This window comes from Microtus ochrogaster, chromosome 22, assembly GCF_000317375.1.
Source record: "Microtus ochrogaster isolate Prairie Vole_2 chromosome 22, MicOch1.0, whole genome shotgun sequence".
Lineage (NCBI taxonomy): Eukaryota > Metazoa > Chordata > Mammalia > Rodentia > Cricetidae > Microtus > Microtus ochrogaster.
This window is the reverse complement of record NC_022023.1, coordinates 17,381,992-17,402,656: the sequence shown is the minus strand read 5'-3', so window position 1 is coordinate 17,402,656 and position 20,665 is coordinate 17,381,992. Positions and strand designations below refer to the sequence as shown.

General features: G+C 37.5%; 1 protein-coding gene across 1 annotated transcript in view; it reads left to right on the top strand.

Annotated features, from left to right (window-relative positions):
* Window positions 1-20,665, top strand: part of Agbl1 (ATP/GTP binding protein like 1) — a 703,551-nt gene that overhangs the window by 465,625 nt on the left and 217,261 nt on the right. Inside the window, exon 22 of the mRNA XM_013350206.2 lies at window positions 6,406-6,563. Within this exon, the coding sequence (XP_013205660.2) occupies window positions 6,406-6,563 (158 nt within the window). The remainder of the gene's footprint in view (window positions 1-6,405; window positions 6,564-20,665) is intronic.

Here is a 20,665-nt window from a genome sequence, read left to right as displayed (position 1 = left end):
CATATGGAGCTGTGTTGATGGTTTCCAGTCTGGAATGGACAGATAATGGTTAATTTCTCTCTTATACAATAGCATGCATGGACATTTTTAATGAAATGGTATTTTATTTTGATCTCTATGAAAATCTGTGCATCTTGCTTTAGGCTTTAGCATTGTGTTACTTAATTTTATTATTCTTATCCATAGTGTTCATGCCATGCCTTCTTGCTAATTGTATCCCATATATTTAGCAAGAGTATTTGATCTTAGGCTTAGTTCTTATTTGGAAAAAAGGCAGACAATCTCCTCTTTGTTTCTCTTCTTTTCTGCTTACTGACTTCTGTTCGAGTCAAAAGCCTGTCTGAATCTGAAATAAACATAGCCAGGAACCTGAGGCTGGAGAGCAGGGTAGACATATGTACTCAAGAATGAAAAATTTTTAAAAAATTAATTAGAAAAACATCCCTTTTCTTTCATCTGTCCTAAATACTTATCTCATGATTTTACTTTCTTTCTCTTAAAATATTTGATAAAATCATGACTTTGTTTTCTCTATAATGGATTTTTATATCTTATACATGTCTGTTAACATTTTCCATTCCATATCTGCTTTTAACTTGCTAATTCTATCTTTGTCTCCATACTGCATTCTTTCCTAATTTCTTATTATACCCTTTTCATTCTTTTTATTTATTCTCAGTGAAATATCCCCTTGTTTATTTCTGATTACTGAAACAGGAAATTTCCTAGCTACTTACTTTGACAGTAAATCTATTTCAATAGAAAATATTTGTTTTACACCTTGAAAGTATATAATTTTATTTTAGCTGCAACATTTCTTACTAAAATTCTGTCTTCCCTATGTATAAATTTGCAGAGGTGATCAATGATGTCCAATTTTTATAAACAGACTTTTCTAGAGGTCTTCAAAGGCCAATGGCAATTTCTGGCTTGAGCTCTGTGGCAAAGTTGAAAACCATTCATGTTTTGAGGGTTGATTTGAAACTAGAGACCATCACCTGAAGCCAGAACTATGAGCTAACAACATTCATCAATGAAAACTATAACTATAATCTATAAAGGGATAAAATAGGAATATTCAATGAGCTTGTGGCTAGGGGAGGCAAGGTTTCATTTGTCCTTACCAGTCAGAACTCTCCTTCAAGTAGATTTGAATTCAAAATTCATACTAGAGTAAATAAGGGACATTGCTTAAAAGGGGAGCAGAGAAAAATGTAGAGTTCAATAAAAATAAAAAAAAATGTGATCTACAGTAACATTCTATGGCTCATGTATGTAAGGCAGAAATACATAATTTCTTACTGGAAAGAAAAGCATTAAAACAAACCTACAAAAGATTTCTTCAAAGTCAAAAAGATAAGAGCTTAGGATTCCAAAGATAATAAAGATGATAAAACAGCTGGACATAAATCTTACCTTAGCATTATTTAGAAGAAAAATGGAACTAACAAAAAATGCCCAGGTTGACTGGACATGATAATGTAAAGCAACATAAAGTAAGTTTTAGGAACAGTTTTTAAAGTGGATGCATTCACAAGAAGGTCAATACAGTCAGAGCGTTAGTAAGAAAATTCAATGTGGTTAGAGAGAGAATCATTGAAGTGGAATTTTCATATCAAAATGTATCCAGAATTCATCACAATGAAAGGGAGAAAGGAAAGTTTGCTATTAGTGTTAATTTATATAAAGGGTGGAACAAAACTAATAATGTAAACTAAGTCACTTGAAAAAAAATCCTTGTCAGAGAACATGAACTAGTCACTTGAAAAAATCCTTGTCAGAGAACATGAACTAGTCACTTGAAAAAATCCTTGTCAGAGAACAGTGGAGAGGCAATCCTCAAAAGACTAATGGATGTTATTTTTCTAGAATTGAAGAATGCTATAGGGTCAATGAATTCCAAATGAAAGTAATGAAAATCTAAATTTTTATAAGAATGGCTAGGATTGACAGATCTTTCAAAATTCTGAAGAAACTTTACCTTTCATCTATTGATGGAATACAGCATTTTTATAGTTATTTTATGAACCAGAATCCTCTTGAAATTTTGGTATGCAAACATGTTTGAGACATAACTGTAAAACCCTCTCAAAAATATCCATGATTTACTGGAAAATGCTAGTGTTAAAGTTTGACAGTGTTTGGACCCCAGGAAACTAGATAACCATAACCACTTCTCTTCAGTGTTAACTCTTCAGTACAAATTGCATAATTTGTGTCTGGCTTTATTTTATCATTAAATCATGAGCATTTCCCATATTGCTAAATGGTTGTTATAATTATCATTTTAATGGCTCCATTACATCCTATCAGATTTATTCCATTATAGTTTCCTTAGTCATTCCTTCTTTATTAGACATTTAGGTTTTATTTCCCTCAAATTTTGATTATTACATATAACATTGGCATAATTTACATTTTTATGCATATAGCTCCACTTTTATTTTCAATCAGTTCATTAGGAAGAGTTCCCTTAAGTGACATTATCATGTCAAATGTTATTGAGTAATTTCCCTAAAGGTATGAATCAATTTACATTCCAACAGACATTTTGATATCTAGCAGCCTTTGGCATAAAGGGAGGTCAGAAATATTACAAACTTAAATATATATGCACTAATTTTCTTGGTGTAAATAGCTGTTCTACTTAAAGTAATGAAACTAAACATTTTCTCATGTGTGCTTATTTTAGTAATTATTTTTTCTGTTTTATTCTAGCCACAGTGCTGTTAAAAACCTATGTTTCTTACACTTTCATTTGGTTTTACTCTTATTTAACCAATATTGTTTGGGGAGCAGAGATTACTAGGTAAGACATTTGATGATTGTAGCAGTGAGTTGTGTTAACTGTTAGCATGAACAGGCACTCATATACTTTGGTATCATTATTACCAAAACTGTCAAGGTAGAGCACACAATTGTCATTTTCACCTTGACCCTCCTGTCTCTTATTTCTCTCTTGTACAGAGGCTGAACAAGCTAAAAGTTTCTGTTCCAGACTGGTTAAAGGCTGTGAGTGGCTCTATGGCACAGTCAGGATGGGTAAAATGCAATCAAAAACATTTGGTAGTTTCTCCCCATTCTTTTCTTCTTCCTTGGATGATGTGGTGAATGGAGCTAGAACAGCCATTTTTCAATAGGAAGAAAATCAGAAGAAAGACAGATGACATACCTGTGATCTTAAGACCATTGAAATAAGGCCATGAATCTTCTACCACACCCTATATTCATGTACTATGCACAGCAAAATCTTATTTGCTTAAGGCAATGGAGTCAGACTTTACTATTGCCTCTGGGGCAGCTAATGAAAAGTTAGGAAGGAAGGTTGGTTTTCTATTTTGTTGGCTCTCACTTTGAAAAACCATTGTAACTATGACTTTATTTACAAACTCACTACTGTGAGGCCACCCCCTAACCAATGAGGTCTGATATGATATGGCACGTGTCATTTCCAGAGATAAATGGTTTTTCTTGATAAAAAATATTAATATCTTAATGTTTGTGGGTTGTAAAGATGGGAGCACATAATTTGAAGGCACTCACGAATTCCCCACCCGGAGAAATCAAAGTCCATGTGACAAGTGCAGTGTGTGCCTAAGGGACAATCTGAAAAAGTCTCTCCATGTTTGTTTGTTTGTTCATTTGTTACGCATGGGCAGTGTGCCATGGATGGGCGTGTGCTCAAGTAAGAATGGGCTGTTACTCTGTCTCTCCCCTTCAAGGATTTTCCCCCGTGGTCTTATTCCAGGACTTGAATGTGAAAAAGAGATCATTTATATACGCAAATATTATTAATATCTCGTGAGAGTAAAAATAAAAAGAAATTAGGAAAGAAAAATCAATAAGAGAGGGCAAAATGAAACTGGAGACTTGCTCAAGTCTCCTCAGTCAATAAAATGAAATGAGTTCCTTCTGGAGTGTTCTGAACTAGTGTTTCTGTGATGCCAAGTGCTGTCTGGAATAAGTGGGGCTGCGCTGGGGATAGAAGCAATTTTCACATTATAAATGCTATCATTTCAGCTACAACAGTACAGTGTGCTGGTGTGCAGGGGTGATCCCTAGCCCTTCAGTACTGTACATGGTAGTAGATGTGTTTCTAGAGTGCTTGTCCAGTTCTATGACTCGCAAGAGGCTGGGATGTGTACAGAACTCTCCTAGCTGCACAAGACCCGGATTTTCCTTTTTGTTCTTCTTAGGCCACAGATACGGGGCAAGTCACTGGGTGGATGTAATTTTCATGTCCTATTCTCTGACCAGTCAAGTCATTCTCCAAGGAAGAAGAGAGTCTACAGAAGCCTGGGCAAAGAGTCAGACCTTAGAACTTCAGCACACAGAAAGGGACTCGGGTTTTTTCTCTTTCTTTAAAATGTGATTCTTTTTTTTTCTTGTGGACTCGAGGAGGAAATAAAAGCGATTTGTTCAACATCTGTCTTTCCCTTGTATTGCGGCTGTTTACAGAGGAACTTGCTTCCTTCAACTCTGATGTAATGTCTCCTTTCTTTAGGAAACAGGTGTCAAAACAAGTAGAAAATCCAATTTTCAAGCAGCTCAAATCAACTTGAGACTTTCTACTCCCGGGGATGCTTTTACCTCAGAAGGCTCCTATGAGGCCCAAGACTTCCCAGTTTCCAGTTTTTGTTTTGTTAGTTGTGTTTTGTTTGGTTTCCCTGGGGATGTTTGTAAGCAGTTTTTAACCACCCATCCTGCCCTATCTTCGTCCTCTAGACCATAACAGCACTGTTACTGGGATGTAAAATCCTGCACTTTAATTTTAATTGACATAATAATTGTACATATTTTGGAGAACTGTGCTGTGCACATATAATCTCTAATGATTAAGCAGTGTATACATGTGTATAAAGTCTAATGATTAAGCAAAGTAATTTTCATATCCATCACAACAAACATTTATTTTTCTTGTGCTGGTAAAATTCAAAATCAATTTTTAGTTGTTTTGAAATATATAATAAACTGTTTAGCATTTTGTAATTATATGTTGTAATTATAATGTACTATATTATAATACATTGAACGAAACCAGTTATTTTGTACAATTAATATATTCTAGTAAAATATATGATATGATCATATGTACTTTATTAAAATAATCAATTACTGATTATTTTTATTTAGATAAAATATGTAAGTGCCAGGGCAATTCTGAGCTCCATCATGTGGAACCTCAGTTTTAGGAAAACAGAAAAATAATCTGAGCCAATCTCTATTTATATTGGAGGGATGCACGAGCATTTGTCATCATGTACAATAGTGATAATAGAATTTGCAATGTTATAGATATCTAGAGGGGAGGATCATGATCCCATTTCACAGATGAGGAGATCAAGGCTAATGAAGCTCTAGAACCTTACATAACACTATCAGAAAATAGTGAAACTGAGTTAAATCTAATTATGATCTGAATTTTGAAAAACATACTTGCTACCTTGCTGTGTAACTATCTGTCTGTGTTTGTATATAAAATTTCACATGCAATGGTGGAGGCAGAATTCCCTCACTGGTCTCTGTTACTTACTAGCTATAAGTTACTCAGATCAGTTCCTTGGTTTTTGTGTCTGAATCTCCCTCTGTGTGGACGAGAGAAAATAATTACCTTGTAGGACTTGGCAAGGAAATACCAGCCTCACGTCTGTGAGTCTGTGAAATGCTCAGACCACTTACTGACATCAGGTAGATGTGCAAAAAGTATTTTTTTAAATTTATATAAACTGCCCACTTTTACCATCTTCTTTTCCTCCCTCTCAGAGAGGATTTGTGAAAAGGTATATAGTACAGACTAGTCTAGAACTCATAATCCTGCATCAGCCTCCCAAGTGATGGAGCACAAGCTTATCTCATCATACCTGGTCTCTGTGCTCATCTCTACTTCCTGAACCTCACCAGAGAGTGCTGGGCTTGACTTTGCTTTTATGTATTACCTTGACATAAGTAAGAGGATAATTCCAGGGAAGTATGGTTTATTTTGCAGCTTCAGTATTAATATGTGAAGGATTTTTCTCCTTCTTTACCATTGTTTGATAAATGATGGGGCAAATGATGTATTTAACAAGACTGTTTAGTGATAAATCTTGGTTTCTATAGTAAACTCCTTCAAAATACAGGCGCAAGCTTTGTGCGTTTCATTGCAACTGGGGAGGGGGTGGAAAACTGGTCCTATGCCATCCATGCCCGTTATCATCTTCCCGAGCTTGCCATCCTGTTAGGAAATGCAGAACGCTTATGCAACACAAGTTGAGAAAAATCCAACTTTGGAAAGGGACTGACAAACACTTTGAATCCTCAATTTCTGTGAAAGACACATGTCTAGAGTCCCTCTTCCTAATGTCAAAATGACACTACTCAATTCTCACGGAGTCGTCACTGCTGATTGCTTTGTTTAACTGACAGGGTCTACAGTTCGGTACCAGTGAACTGGAAGAAATGGGAGCCATGTTCTGCTTGGGCCTTTTCATCTTGGAACTCAAATCTGCAAGCTGTAGCCATGAGCTCTTGGCACGAGCTACAACTCTGCTGAATGCGGATGTTCTGGACCACTACCTCCAACGGTAAGATGCTTACAGGGGAATCGGGGATGTCTCAGGTATACTCACTACCAGTATCCTGGTGAAACGGATCAGTGGATCCTTGACAGACAGAAAATAAGGACGAATTATCAAGTAAAGGTAGGTTCAACTGTACTGTGAAGACAGACAGACTTGGAGCTTCACAGATACTAAAAATGTAGAGATGTTGTCACATGTACGTGCATGTGTAGATATAAAACTTAACATATTTATAAATATATTATTATTATGTATCACTAGTGATAATGTAGCTGACGTGTATTGCTGCAGAGTTCTACATGTACAGATTTTTTTTTCCAAATTACATTCTTATCTGTGTAATGTTCTTGAGCTATTGTTCAATATAAGAATGGGAAAGTACCTCATTGCGAATAGCTAGACAAGTGTCTCTGTCTTAAACTGTATCAAACTGGCACAGAATATGATTCATAATTGGCCAGGAGAAACTAACTCACATGGTGGGGAATGGGTTGTCTGAGAATTGAGTACCAGTAGTGAGTCAAGGAATGGAAAGCCATTATCCAAATGAGCTTTTTGATGCAGTTTCCTGTAGAAAAATACCTTAGTCCTGCCCAGGATAAATTCAGAGACAGAAAGGGAAAAATAATGACACATAAAAAAGAGAGTACCGAGAGGCACCAGGAGTTCCAAAGAGGCTAAGTCACAGTCTGTACTTTGAGCAATGGGACTGATGGGGGATTCAGCATCTGCTGGTAAATGAGGGAGCATTTAACCATGCACTTTGCCTCCACAAGCAAAGGCAAAAGTATTAATACGGGGAAGCCTCTTATTTCCAGCTAAATTTCATTAGTTTTCTGCATGTCACTATTAAATTGCTGTTTCACTGTGGCTTCTTATCAAATGGCCAGCCAAGCATAAAAAGATCTAGTAGTGTCCATTAATACAGCTTTGGAAGGACTCCATATCTCTAGGACTTAATTACCCAACGCAGTAATTAGCTTGTTCATCACAGAGTAGTGCAGATCTCAGATGACAGAGACTTAAGTAAATCCAGATCCCGATCCCCCGGAGATACTACCACCGTTTGCTTTCGTTTAGGCACCACAACCACTTCCATCTGCCCCTAATTCCTTCAGGATGCCTCAGCACCCAAAGGCTGGGCCTGCTTCACATTGTCTCAGTTTTCTGATTCTCTGGTCCACAGCAAGTGTATCCACCTCCCTCGACTTGGGTTTCCGTTTGTCTTTTCACCCTTTGTCCAGCAATCTCGGACGGGAATGGGATGACTCTTCTTCCTTCCCTTTCTCTTCCCTTCATCCCCAGCTGCTTGTTGAGGGAAGATTGAGCAGAACTGGCATTGCTTGCTTTCCCTGAATTGATTGTGCCTGTCTGTTTGATCCAATGCAGTAAGGATTAGTTGCCTGTAAACGAGAACAAGAAGACATCTATCAAAGAAATGTCTTTTCTAATTCAAGTCTAAAGAACTCAGTGTCGGGCTTCAAATACAATGGCTGCCATGTAGGTTGTCATGAGAAGGTAGCTGTCATACACTCTCCAAACCACTGACTGTCAGTTTTCAGTGGCCACCAGTCCAAGGATGCTGAAGCTGGACCTTGCCCTTTGACCTCTGCCTCTTCTTTTCTTTATTTTTATTTTTGTCTTTAATTTAAGTTCCAATTACATTTCTTCCCTTTTCCCCCTCCTCTAACTCCTCCACTCCCTCGGCCCACCCCTCATTCCCTTTTCCCAATAAGGAAATACTCCCCTGGGGAGCCAACAAAGTGTGGTACATTAAATTAGGACCAGTCTACACCCCTCCCCACTGCATTAAAGCTGAGCATGGCATCCCACCTTATGAAATGGGCTCCAACAAGCTAGTTCATGCACCAGGGATAGATCCCAGTCTTACTGCTAAGGGACACTCAGGTAGTTCAAGTTTCACCACTGTCTCTCACATACAGAGGGACTAGTTTTGTCCCATGGATGAAACCCAGCTTTCATTCTAGAGTTCATGAGTTTCCATGAGCTTGGCTCAGCCATCTCTATAGGTTATTCCATTATGATCTTGACCTCTCTTGCTCATATATTCACACTGCTCTCTCTTTGATTGGATTCCTGGAGTTCAGCCTGGTGTTTGGTTATGAATCTCTGCATCTGGTTCCAGCAATTACTTGGAGAGAGCTCTAGCTTCTTTGGAGCTGTGGATAGTAGTCGGGTTAACTTTTGTTTTATATGTAATATCCACTTATGAGTGAATTAAATACAATGTTTGTCTTTCTGAGTCTTGGTTACCTCATTCAAAATGATATTTTTTGTTTTGTTTTTATTTTGTTTTTTGTTCCATCCATTTGCATGTCAATTTCATGATATCACTGTATTTTTACAGTTTAGTAATACTCCATTGTGTAAATGCACCACATTTTCTTTATCCATTCTTCAGTTGAGGGACATCCATGTTGTTTTCAGGTTCTTGCTATTATAAATAATAATGCTATGAACATAGTTGAGCAAATGTCTTTGGGTATGATTAAGTATCTTTTGGGTATATGCCTTAGAGTGGTATTGTTGAGTGTTGAGGTAGATAAATTCTCAATTGTCTGAGAAACTGCCATACTTATTTTCAATGTGACTGTATAACTTTACACTCCCACCAGTAGTGGCAGAGTATTCCCCAGACTCCATATCCTCTCCAGCATAAGCTGTCATCAATGTTTTTGATCTTTGCCTTTCTGACAGTCTAAACTGGCATCTCAGAGTTGTTTTGATTTGCATTTCCTTGATGATTAAGAATATTGAACAATTCCTTAAATGTCTTTTGAGCATTTGAGATTCTTCTGCTGAGAACACTCTCTTTAGTTCAGTGCCCCATTTTTAAGTGAATGATTTTGTATTTTGATATCTAGCTTCTTGAGTTCTTTATATATTTTAGAGATTATCCCTCTGTCAGATGTGGGGTTGGTGAAGATCTTTTCCCATTCTGTAGGCTGTTGTTTTGTTTTACTTGACATGTTATTTTCCTTAGAAGCTTTTCAGTTTCAGAAAGTCATGTTTATTGATTGTTGCTCTCAGTGTCTGCACTACTGGTATTATATTTAGTAAGTGGTCTCCTGTACCAATGCATTCATGGCTACTTCCCACTTTCTCTTCTTTCATGTTCAATGTAATTAGATTTAAGTTGAGGTCCTTGATCCACTTGGACTTGAGTTTGAGGTTTTTTTTTTTTGTTTGTTTGTTTTTTTGTTTTTGGATTTTTCGAGACAGGGTTTCTCCATAGCTTTTGGTTCCTGTCCTGGAACTAGCTCTTGTAGACCAGGCTGGCCTCGAACTCACAGAGATCCGCCTGCCTCTGCCTCCCGAGTGCTGGGATTAAAGGCGTGCGCCACCACTGCCCGGCTTCACTTGGACTTGAGTTTTATACACAGCCATAGAGATCCACTTGGACTTGAGTTTTATGCACAACCATAGACATGGATCTATTCAGTCTTCTATATGTTGACATCCAGTTGTGCCAGCACCATTTGTTAAAGATGCTTTCCTTTTTCATTGTATCATTTTGGCTTTTTTGTCAAGAATCAGGTGTTCATAGGTGTGTGGATTAATATTAGGGTCTTTGATTTGATTCCATTGGTCCACGTATCTGTTTTCATGCCAATACCAAGCTGATTTTATTATTAAAGCTCTGGAGTAGAATTTGAAGTCAGGGATGGTGATGCCTCTGGAAGTTCCCTTATTGGACAAGATTGATTAACTATTCTGGTAGCTTTTTGTTTTTCCATATGAAGTTGAGTATTGTTCTTTCAAGGTCTGTGAAGATAGCAAATCTCAACAGATAAAAAAAAATAAAATTAGAATAAACCCCTGTATCTTATTGGATCACCATGGCTTAAAGTTAGAATTCCAGAAAAACTAACAAACTCATGGAAATTGAATAATGCCCAACTGAATCACCTGAGTCAAGGAAGACAAAGAAAGACTATACATGAAGAAGTAAAGGCTTCCTATAATTAAATGAAAATGAAGGTATAAGTACCTAAATGTGTGGGACACTATGAAAGCAGTGCTAACATGAAAGTTCACAGCACTAAGTGCCTACATAAAAATGTTTGAGGAATTCCACACTAGCGAATTAACAGAACACCCGAAAGCTGTAGCAGAAAAAGATGCAAATTCACCCATGAGGGGCATACACCAGGAAATAATCAAGTTGAGGGCTGAAATCAATAAAACAGAAACAAAGAAACCTCAGCCTCTTCCTAGAGTAACTCGCTCAGCAACTTAAGGGCAGGATGGTTGAACAAAGGATTTGATTAACATGCTCATTTGGAATATATTTCAATTCAATTTGATAGATGTGTTTGGTAGATAACAAGAGAGAAATTGTTCCTTCCAGTTTTATTTTTAATCAAAACATCTGTTATATTATGAAGCCATTGATCAAAACAGACTTTGGTCCCTGCTCAAAGGGCATGATGACTATATGACTTGAGATAAATCCTCCTGAAAGCCTCTTAACTCCAAACTATCCCAGGGACCAAATCTCTGCTCACTAAAGGATGACCAAAGGTAAACTCAGAAAATCAAATCTGCTGGTGTGAAGTCAGTGATAGCCCATCTGGGTTATACTTGGTTAGTTTCTACCTGGTGAATAGAGTTAAATCAAGAAAAATCGTAATTATATTTCATAAAATATTTGAAAAAAATCACTAAAACAAAAGAACAACATACACACATACACAAACATGGAGTTCATTTTATGTTGTCCAGCTGCTACTGGGCATGGGTCCTACCCTAGACTGTGGCTGAAATATCAAGTAACACTCCATTGGAGACAGTGATTTTCCCTTTCCCAGCAGGTATCAATTATCAATTGCAAATAACTTCTCTTGGATAGGGGTGGGTTTTTGTGTCCACTTTAGTTTCTCAATGCTGGGATTTTGTTTGGTTTGAAAAATTCCAAAATGAAAGGAAGGAAAGAAATAAAGAAAGAAGAAATATGAGTATCAACAGAGCAAATCCTAGGAATCCAACTTTCATCAGGAATTTATGCAAATACCAAGCATACAATTAATGCTTGTCAACAGCTATCTGTTTTTTTAATTTATAACACATTTTAAAACATCTTGTATATATATATATATATATATATAGTGTGTGCTGTATGTGCAGAGTCCAGAGGAGTACAGTTGCTGTCCCTTATTTCCTTGAGACAGGGTCTCTGAATCTTCTTGTCTGGCAACCAGAATGCTCCAGGGATCCTTTTGTCGCTGCCCTCACTGTTCTGGCATTTTAGGCCACTCCTATCTTTTTACATGGGCCCTGGGGATTTGAACTCAAGTAGAGATGCTGGCACAGCAAATGCTCTTAGCCACTATGCCATATCCATAACCTCTCTAGGTACGTTTTAAAGAGACGTGTGCCAAACTTCCCACACCCTGTCTCTTCTTTGGGTATGATAGTGTTTCCATTACCCTTTGCAAAGATTGTGTTGTCCTATTCTAAGAATGAACAAAAGAAAAGCATGCTCTTTTCCAAATGTTTGCCTTAAGGAAATGTAAGCATATGGCATTTGAGCCTCCAGCTTTCTCAGATACATTAACCCCTGGAGACTGACCTGCCGGGAAGAGAAAGTGTGGTCGTACACATGGACACCATGTTTTCTGACAGTAGGTTTCATGCTTCATTTACCAAAACAACAATTAGAGTGCCATCAGAAGCACAGAACAAAGTTGCTATATTTCAGGAGTAGAGGAACAGTGGAAACAGTGAAATAAAATGCACGTGCTCTTTGCTTTCTGTTTTCTTTTATGTCCCCTTCCTCCCGGTGGCTCATTAAAAAAAAAAAATTACTCACTCCTTAGAGCATCCTTTAATCTTCCTTCCTTCTCTCTTCCTTTCTTCTCCCTCTCAATCTTCTCTCTGGAAATAATCATATGCAATATGGGGAAGACGCCTCCCCTCCCCTCTGGAATGGCAGCTCATCCCTTGTGCCAGGTCTTTTGCAAAGTCATTTAACAGTTTTGCCCCGTCAGCTGCTGTTCATCTGGATTTGTGTCCCTCCACTGCCTCTTGATCTTCTCAGCTGAGCGTCTCTATTTCCACGCGTCCCTCCATTAATAGCAGGAATGCTCTTCGTGCGCCTCAGCAATCGCCCCCGTAACTCCTAGGGTCTCCAAATCACAGCTAGCCTCTTGGCACCAACTCTGCTCAGCACTTACCCAGAGCAAACTTGCTTAGCTGTTTCTTAGTTCGACGGGACAACACTAAAAACCAAGGTCTTACAGACTGTAGGAAAAAAAAATACTGCTTTTTTTTTTTAGTGTGTCTGTGTCTTTGTGGGAGAGTGGGTAGGTGGGGGTACTTCTGTGTTGGTAGGAACAGCCCTGATGACAACCCCAAATGTCGTTCTTCTGGAATGTCATCATATTATTTTGAAACAGCATCTCTCATTGCCTGGAATTTACCTTGCAGTCAGTCGGCTGGATCAAAGAATCTTCCTGTCTCCATCAATGCCCGACTCCAGCTCACACAATGTGAGGATTACAAGCATGAACCACCATGCCTACATTTTTATTGTGGATTTTGGAACCTATCTCAGGTTCTCTTGCTTGCAAGGCAGGCATTTTTCCACCTGAGCCCTAGATAAAAAATTAATACTTTAAAAAAAGCACCTGATTTTTATTTTTAGACTATAGTTTTATTGTAGAGAGCCTAGATTAAAAAGGTAATAATTACAAAAGCACCTGATTTTTATTTTTAAACTATAGTATTGTTGTAGAGAGAGATGACTCAGCATTAAGAAGCCCTGCTCTTGCAGAGGGACCTAGGATCATTTCTCAGAATCCACAAGGTGGCTCACAACCGTCTGCAATCCAATTCCACGGGATTTGAAGTCTCTTCTAACACTCATGGGTACATATAAACACACACACACACACACACACACACACACACACAGACACAGAGAGAGAGAGAGAGAGAGAGAGAGAGAGAGAGAGAGAGAGAGAGAGAGAGAGAGTCATTTTTTAACAGTATGGTTTTATTCTATGAATGAAAATATATAATTTTGAAAACACAGAAAGCCCCCTCTCCTGCCTTTAGTCATCCAGATAACCCCTGTCAACATTCACAATGAATACATTAAAAGACCATATAATTTCTTCCGCATTTTCTATCTTTGTATACATTTCCTCCTTCAGGCTTGGTGGTGCTGACATGTAATCCCAGCTATTTGGGAGCTTGAGAGAGGATAATCGAGAGTTCAAATCTACACGAATTATAAAGAAAGTTAACAGCCAGCCTGAGCAACTTAATGAGGCACTGTCTCAAGCTAATATGTGAATAGAAGGACTGTGGATGTATCTAACTAGTCAGGTGCGAGCCTGGGATGCACAAGACCATAGGTTCAATGCTCTATAAAGAAGTATATGCATAAGTATAGCCTATATTTCCATCCCTGATTAATATATCAAAGTATAACACTTTCATATAATGTGCTTACATGTACGTACACAGTATATTTTTGCATTCATAACCTGTGTCAGATTTCAGACTCGTAGCATTACAGTGTACACATCTGATATTGAAAATACTGCTCATTAGTATTTTCCTAAGAAAGTGCTCCCTGTGTCCCTCTCCTTCTCTTCATTGATGAATTCTCTGCTGTGTTCTTGACTGCAGAGTTTGACTCCCTGGGGTATTAGCTTGAATTACATTAAAATAGTAGATGTGCTTGATCTGTTGAGTACTGATGTCATTGTCAAATCTGGTACCTGTGTCTATTCATCTGAGTCTTTGATGGTGTCCTCCAAATATGTGGTGGTCCTTCTGATCCCTCTTCCTGGGATTCTTTAATAAAGTATTATACGCTTTTACCTTTCATTGTTGAAAATTTATTATCACCCAGACAGCTGTCATTTTCCAAGTTATCCTTTTAGGTATATAGGAAAATTCTGCATTAGTTTAGATTTATTTGTAACTTCACTGGATTCAGTAATTATACTTAAAATTGTTTTATGAAATATTTTTTCTGAAAGACAACAATACCAACTATAAATTTTGGCAGCTTTTTGTACTTCTTCTTTATTGCTCTTTATTCTTTGTCTTTTCAAAGAAATCAAAGAGGTTTTCTTTTTATTTATAAAAGTAATATTTTTAGTGTGTGTATAATGTATGTATTTGTTGAATGCGTGGAGGGGTCCATATGTGGAAGTCAGAGGAAAATTTGGGGGAGTCAGTTTTTTCCTTCTAGCTGTTGAGGCAAGAACTCTCTGATTCTTCTATGCTATGTATTCCATTCTAGCTCGTCCATGAGTTCATGCTTCTGGAGCAGCTAAGAGCTGGGGGCAGTGGCCTTACAGATCCAAACTATCGTGTAAATAGCATTTTTCAGGTTTCAGGGATCAAACTGAAGCCATAAAGCTTGGGTTTCCAGTGCTTTTACCTACTCTGAGCCAACTTGCTGGCACATGTTTTGCCTCTCAGTTTTGAGATAGAGCCTTGTCCAGGCTGCCTTTGAATGCCTTGAGTGCCAGATCTTTCTCTAGCACTGGAATTATAGATGTCCAACATCAAACCCAGTCTTTCTTTTTCTTATTGTGTTACCTTTCTATCTTTTCATAGGCTATATTTTTTTCAAGTTCAAGGAGAATTTTACTAGGGTCTACAAGAAAAATGCCAAAGCAAGCAAAAAGAAAGGAAAGCCATGTCCTCTTCTGAGTAAGATTAACATGGAGGTCAGCTACATGTCAGACCTGCATCTGCAGGGTAGGGAAGAGAGCTTTCGAGAAAGAGTGAAGGCCAACGTACTTGGGAAAGCATATCTAAAATGAAGATAGGAGGAAGGAAAGGAAAAGTTATGCTTTTGGGAATCAGGTCTTAGACAAGCTGGTTGACCCTGTTCCTTAGAGGCTCAGGATGACCACTAGGGATTACTCTTTCCTACATATTTTAGAACAGCATTCAAAGTTGAGGTTTCTATAATTTCATCAACACAGTGTCTTAGAGATGTGCCTCCTTATAGAGCAGTTGTTCTGTCTGTCCAAGGCCCTGGCGAATGGCTATTGGTGTGATGTTCATGCCCCGTGTCTTTATTCATTTTGTTCTTTCATAGCTCATTAACTTAAAAAATCATAGTTGTATGGTTATGAAAAAATGGTATCTAGAGAAGTGATTGTTTACCTTCTCATTAGGAGAGTAATTATGTTAGTAGATTTTCTGATTTTTTTAAACAGTTCTTAAGTTTCTAAGGTCAAAATATTTGGTTACAATTTAAAATATTATCTTTAAAGATAAGCAGAAATATTTGCTCTTAATTTGGGAGGTATTGCTTCTGTTTGTAATGATGTTAAGTTGGTGACTAGCTTGCTTTATCCTATGATACATAGACTTTAAGTCCTTCAAATTTATATGTCCTTTGAGCATATATACATTGTAAAAAGAAGTCCTGTTTTTTGTAACAAAAAATAATTTTCCTTCTCTTCTCTTCTCTTTTCATCTCATCTCTTCCCCCTCTTTCTCCCCTTTGTCCTTTCCTTCCCCCTTTGTTTTATTATTTAGGCCCTTTTTGTTTATTTAATTTTGAAACCTCAATTTTTGGAACATGTATCAATTAAATGATAACAATGATTCCATTCCACGTCTTTGATTTTTATTCCTCTGAAGCATTTGGTATCTGCTTTCTAACTTCTATATTTTTTTTACTCTTTTCGTTATTTTTCTACTCTTCTGAAATTCATCAAATTCTAGAACCTATCTAGAATCTGTCTAGAACCTTTCCTCCGAAATTTGGTTGTCTGCATCCTGGACTGTCCTTATGACTGGTAGTGAATTTTAATTTCAATGACTTCACATGCCTGTTGCACTCAGCTATTTCCTTTTCTCTCAGCAGTTTCTGTCTTATTCAGGTTTAGAATAGAACCAATTCTGTTTCCTTTTGGTTCTGTTTATCTTTTCGTTTACTATTCCATAGATTCATATTTTCTTGAATGTCCTCTATGCTTAACATTCAACTGCTGAAGTTTGCTGTTTTCCTTGTAGTTAGTCATTGCCCAAAAGCCCTGTTACTTCATTGTTGAATACAGCATCTGCCTCCTACCATCTTATAGCTCACTCGCTCTGGGTTGTTACCCTCTTTTCTTCACCCACTTCCCATTTCTTTTCCAGCAGTTTCTATGTATTAGTTGTGCAGTCTCCAGAGCCTTATCAAGCCTTATGAGTACTCAGTACCCAAGAGCGTAGAAGTTCATCAAACTCCTTTTATAGTGTAGACAACATAGGATAGCTGGATACAGGTTTTTTTTTTTTTTTGTTTTACTTTGTGACATGGGAAAATAAATTTGGGGTGACTATACTTGGTCTCAACTTGAGAGGAGAGGGAGAGGCTAGTGGGTCAAAAAGAAACCAGGAATCTGGGGAAATTGGTCCCTGGGATGTACTAGTACATCATTCGCAGAATGAAGTGTCCATTAAATCCAGGAGTTTCAAATTATCACCGTTTCCATTATTTCCAAATTATCCAAGTTATGTGAAAATTCTGTTGACCCCTCTTTTTAATGGAAGTCTGACACACTGGTTCCTATGGTGTCTAGCATCTTGGAGATTCTGGGCTTCATTCTGTAGTTGCTGGCCCAGAAACGCTATGTAGAAAGAAGCATTCAAGTTGAATTTGGCTTAGGGCTCTTTGGCGAATGTGAGGATGAAAAGATGTCCTGAAATGGTGAATGGCTCCCTAATTTGTCAGGAAAATTAACTGGTTAGTGAGGAACAAGTGCCAACCTTAGACTGGGAAAGCAGGGACACCAACAAAAATCCTTGTTCAATCAGCAGTTAAAAAAGAAATACGCTTTTATACAATTTTATGCCGATTCTTCTATAGTAAATAAATTAAAATAATGAAAACTGAATGTTAGTGTGTCTATGAGGAAAGGAGTTTAATATCGCACAGTGATCTGCACATTGGTTTACTTTCCTCTGGAGGGTCATTTAGCAGTTTGCAGGAAGGTCTATAAAAACCTCTCACTTCGACATTTCCGGCTTGCAGAATATCTCCCAAGAAAATAAACACAACTGAAAACAATATTTTATGAGGTGGATATTTATAGAAAGATTCTGTATTGCCACATAATTTTACATATCCAAAACTCCTAGCAAAGATAAAGAAAGATGAACTTTCTAGGATATTATAAAACCACAAAAATTATGAGCATTTCAATGTATAGATCAAGCATTACTATCACCTAGATGCTTAAACATTTCGTAAGCACCAACCTCAATTCTATAAATGATTTTTATGGAAGATGTTATGTCTAGCATTTGTTTGTGTTTTTTTTTTGTGTGTGTACTTACTTATTTAGCGTACATGTGTTGTGTTGTAGAAAGGCTGCTTGCTTGTTCCAGCCACTCAGACCCAAAATAACCACACAGAAACTGTACTAATTCAATCACTGCTTGGCCTCTTAGCTCTAACTTCTTATTGGCTAGCTCTTACATATTAATTTAACACATTTCAATTAATCTGTGTATTGCCACGTGGCTCTGGTTTACTGGGTAAAGTTTCGTCCAGTTTCTTTCTCTGGTGGGGCTACATTGCTTCCCTCTGCCTCTGTCTCCCTTTTCCCAACATTCACTTTAGTTTTTCCCACCCACCTCTATTCTGCTCTGCCCAGGCCCAAGAAAGCTTATTTATTAACCAATAAAAGCAGCACATAGACAGAAGGAACCCCTACATCTGGTGTGTGTGTGGTGTGTGTGTGTGTGTGTGTGTGTGTGTGTGTGTGTGTATTTATTGATGTGTGCAGTGGGGAGTCAGTGGGCAGGGATGCATGTGTGCGCAGGGAGTCCGAGATTGCCATTGGAATTCTTCATTTTCTTTCTATCTTATTTGCTGAAGCGGTGCTTCTCAATTGAGCACAGAGCTTATGGATAAAGCTAGTCTAGCTAGCTAACTTGCTCCAGCACAGGTCCAGCCCTCTGAATACTGAAATTATACACCCATGCAACATTTACACAGGTATATAGCCTTCCTGCCTACAGTTGATGCTTTAACTGCTGAGTTCCCTCAGCCACTACCATTTCTTTTTATAAATAAGGATATTAAGTTTTAGAGGAGTCTAGAAATAAGACACATTTGAGAACCTTTAGTAGATTATGCTGGATTTCCAATCTATTTCTAATTCCAAGTTTCAAGTTCTTATTCTCTTTTATAGTCATTTAAAGGATAAGTGGGGGAAAAAAGCATAGCAATTAATGTGGTACACATGACGACTGTTACTTTAATACCCTACAGAGGTACTGACAAAGGTAAGGGGAATGTAAAATTTACAATTTCAATTAACTCAATCTTATTAATTTCTTTTTGTTTCTTTGCTGTGCAATTCCTGAAAATAATATACTGTGTGTGTATCTATTAGCCTGTGCTTGTGAGTTTGAAAGCTAAGTGGGACTCATTTTTTTTTTGGCCAGAAACACTATACTTCTTGATTGTTTTAATATTATAAAAAAAGTGAGTGTAAGTTGCCATAGGATAAATGTCACAACCTACAGGGTTAAAAATTCAAAAGAGAAAATGATTATGCATAGAAAAGAGTGAAATATTTTTATTTATTATAAATTATTTGTAGTATTTATTATATTGAATTTTCAAAATGTTTTTTTCCTAATTTTATTCATGAAAGCAAACCTAGAGAAATTCCTCTTCCACGGGTGACTGGACAGATCCCTGGGGAATCTACTTGAGTATCTAGGTCTCCAGGTATAAAACTAAGTGACTTCCTCATGGCCATTCATACTGGCATCTCATTCTCCTGAGCCTCGGGCTCAGCCAAATGAATGCCTTCTCTTTTGCCTACGAAATGAAAAACACTTGAAAATAGAATAGGCTCTCGGTCCCTGGGGGAAGATTTCAATCAAGAAACCCATTCTTCCTACTCTATATCAGGGGCATCCTTTGTATTTTGTTGTTCTTAATTCCTAAAAATGGAAGGACTGATAAAATCCCTGAAGAATTTTCCAAACAGTAGAGACTGATTTAATTTAAGAAAATTTCAAATAACCTAAGATGTATGGTCTAAATTCAGAGCCTTTACACGCATATTTTAGAGTGTCAATCATCCCCTATATTCTCATCTAATTAGGTTGCCTTCACTTTATAATGTGCCCCTTGACTCATGTGATACTAGTCAAAGTGCTACTTATTTAGTACTAGAGTTCAAAGCTATTTCACCTATAAGGGTTAATATAATGTAATAAAGGAAAATAAACTGCCTGGAACAACAATGGGAACAAAGACAGAAGGTAAAGAAAGCAAGCAGAGGAGAGAAGTGGGATGGGAAGAAAAAGAGGAGAGAAAGGAGGAAGAGAAAAGCTAATATATCGAGCAAACACAAAGTCAGAATATGAAAACTAAAGATAGAAATAAAAATAATAGTAAATAGTTTTTGTATTTATAAGAGCTTACTTTTGGGCAATAGTGATGTATGAAGAAGAGGGTGGTTTCTCAGGTTTTGTCCATATGAGTATCTTTTTGTCTCCTCTCTTTATCCTAGCCAGTTGCTAAGTTTCCCTCTCAGGAAGGAAGAAAACTAGAGATATAAGAAGTCCAGATGTTAAATATTCCTCCAAATCTTTGCACTAACTAGTTTTAGGTCTACTTAACACAAGCTAGCATCATTTGGTAAGCGAGAGAGCCTCAGATCAGGAAATAGCCCACCATATTGTCCTGTGGGCAAGCCTGTGGTGCATTTTCTTGACTGATGATAGATGTTGGAGGGCCCAGCTCACTGTGGGCAGTGCCATGCCTGGAATGGTGGTCCTGATGCTATAAGAAAGCAATCTTAGCAAGGCACGAGAACAAAGCCAGTAAGGAAAATTAACTCTTCCATAGCCTCACCTTCAGTTTCTGAGCCAAGCTTCATGACCAGCTTTCAGTTCCTGTCTGGATGTGCCTGGATGAGGTAAACCTCTCCCTCTCCAGATTACCTTTGCTCATGGTGTTTCATCACAGCAATAATTATATAAATACATATGTATGTAAATACATTGATTTCCTATTTTTTTCTCTCTATATATTACTTTTCAGTGTGTATGTGTTTGTGCATGTGTGTGTGTCTGTGTGTGTGTGTGTGTGT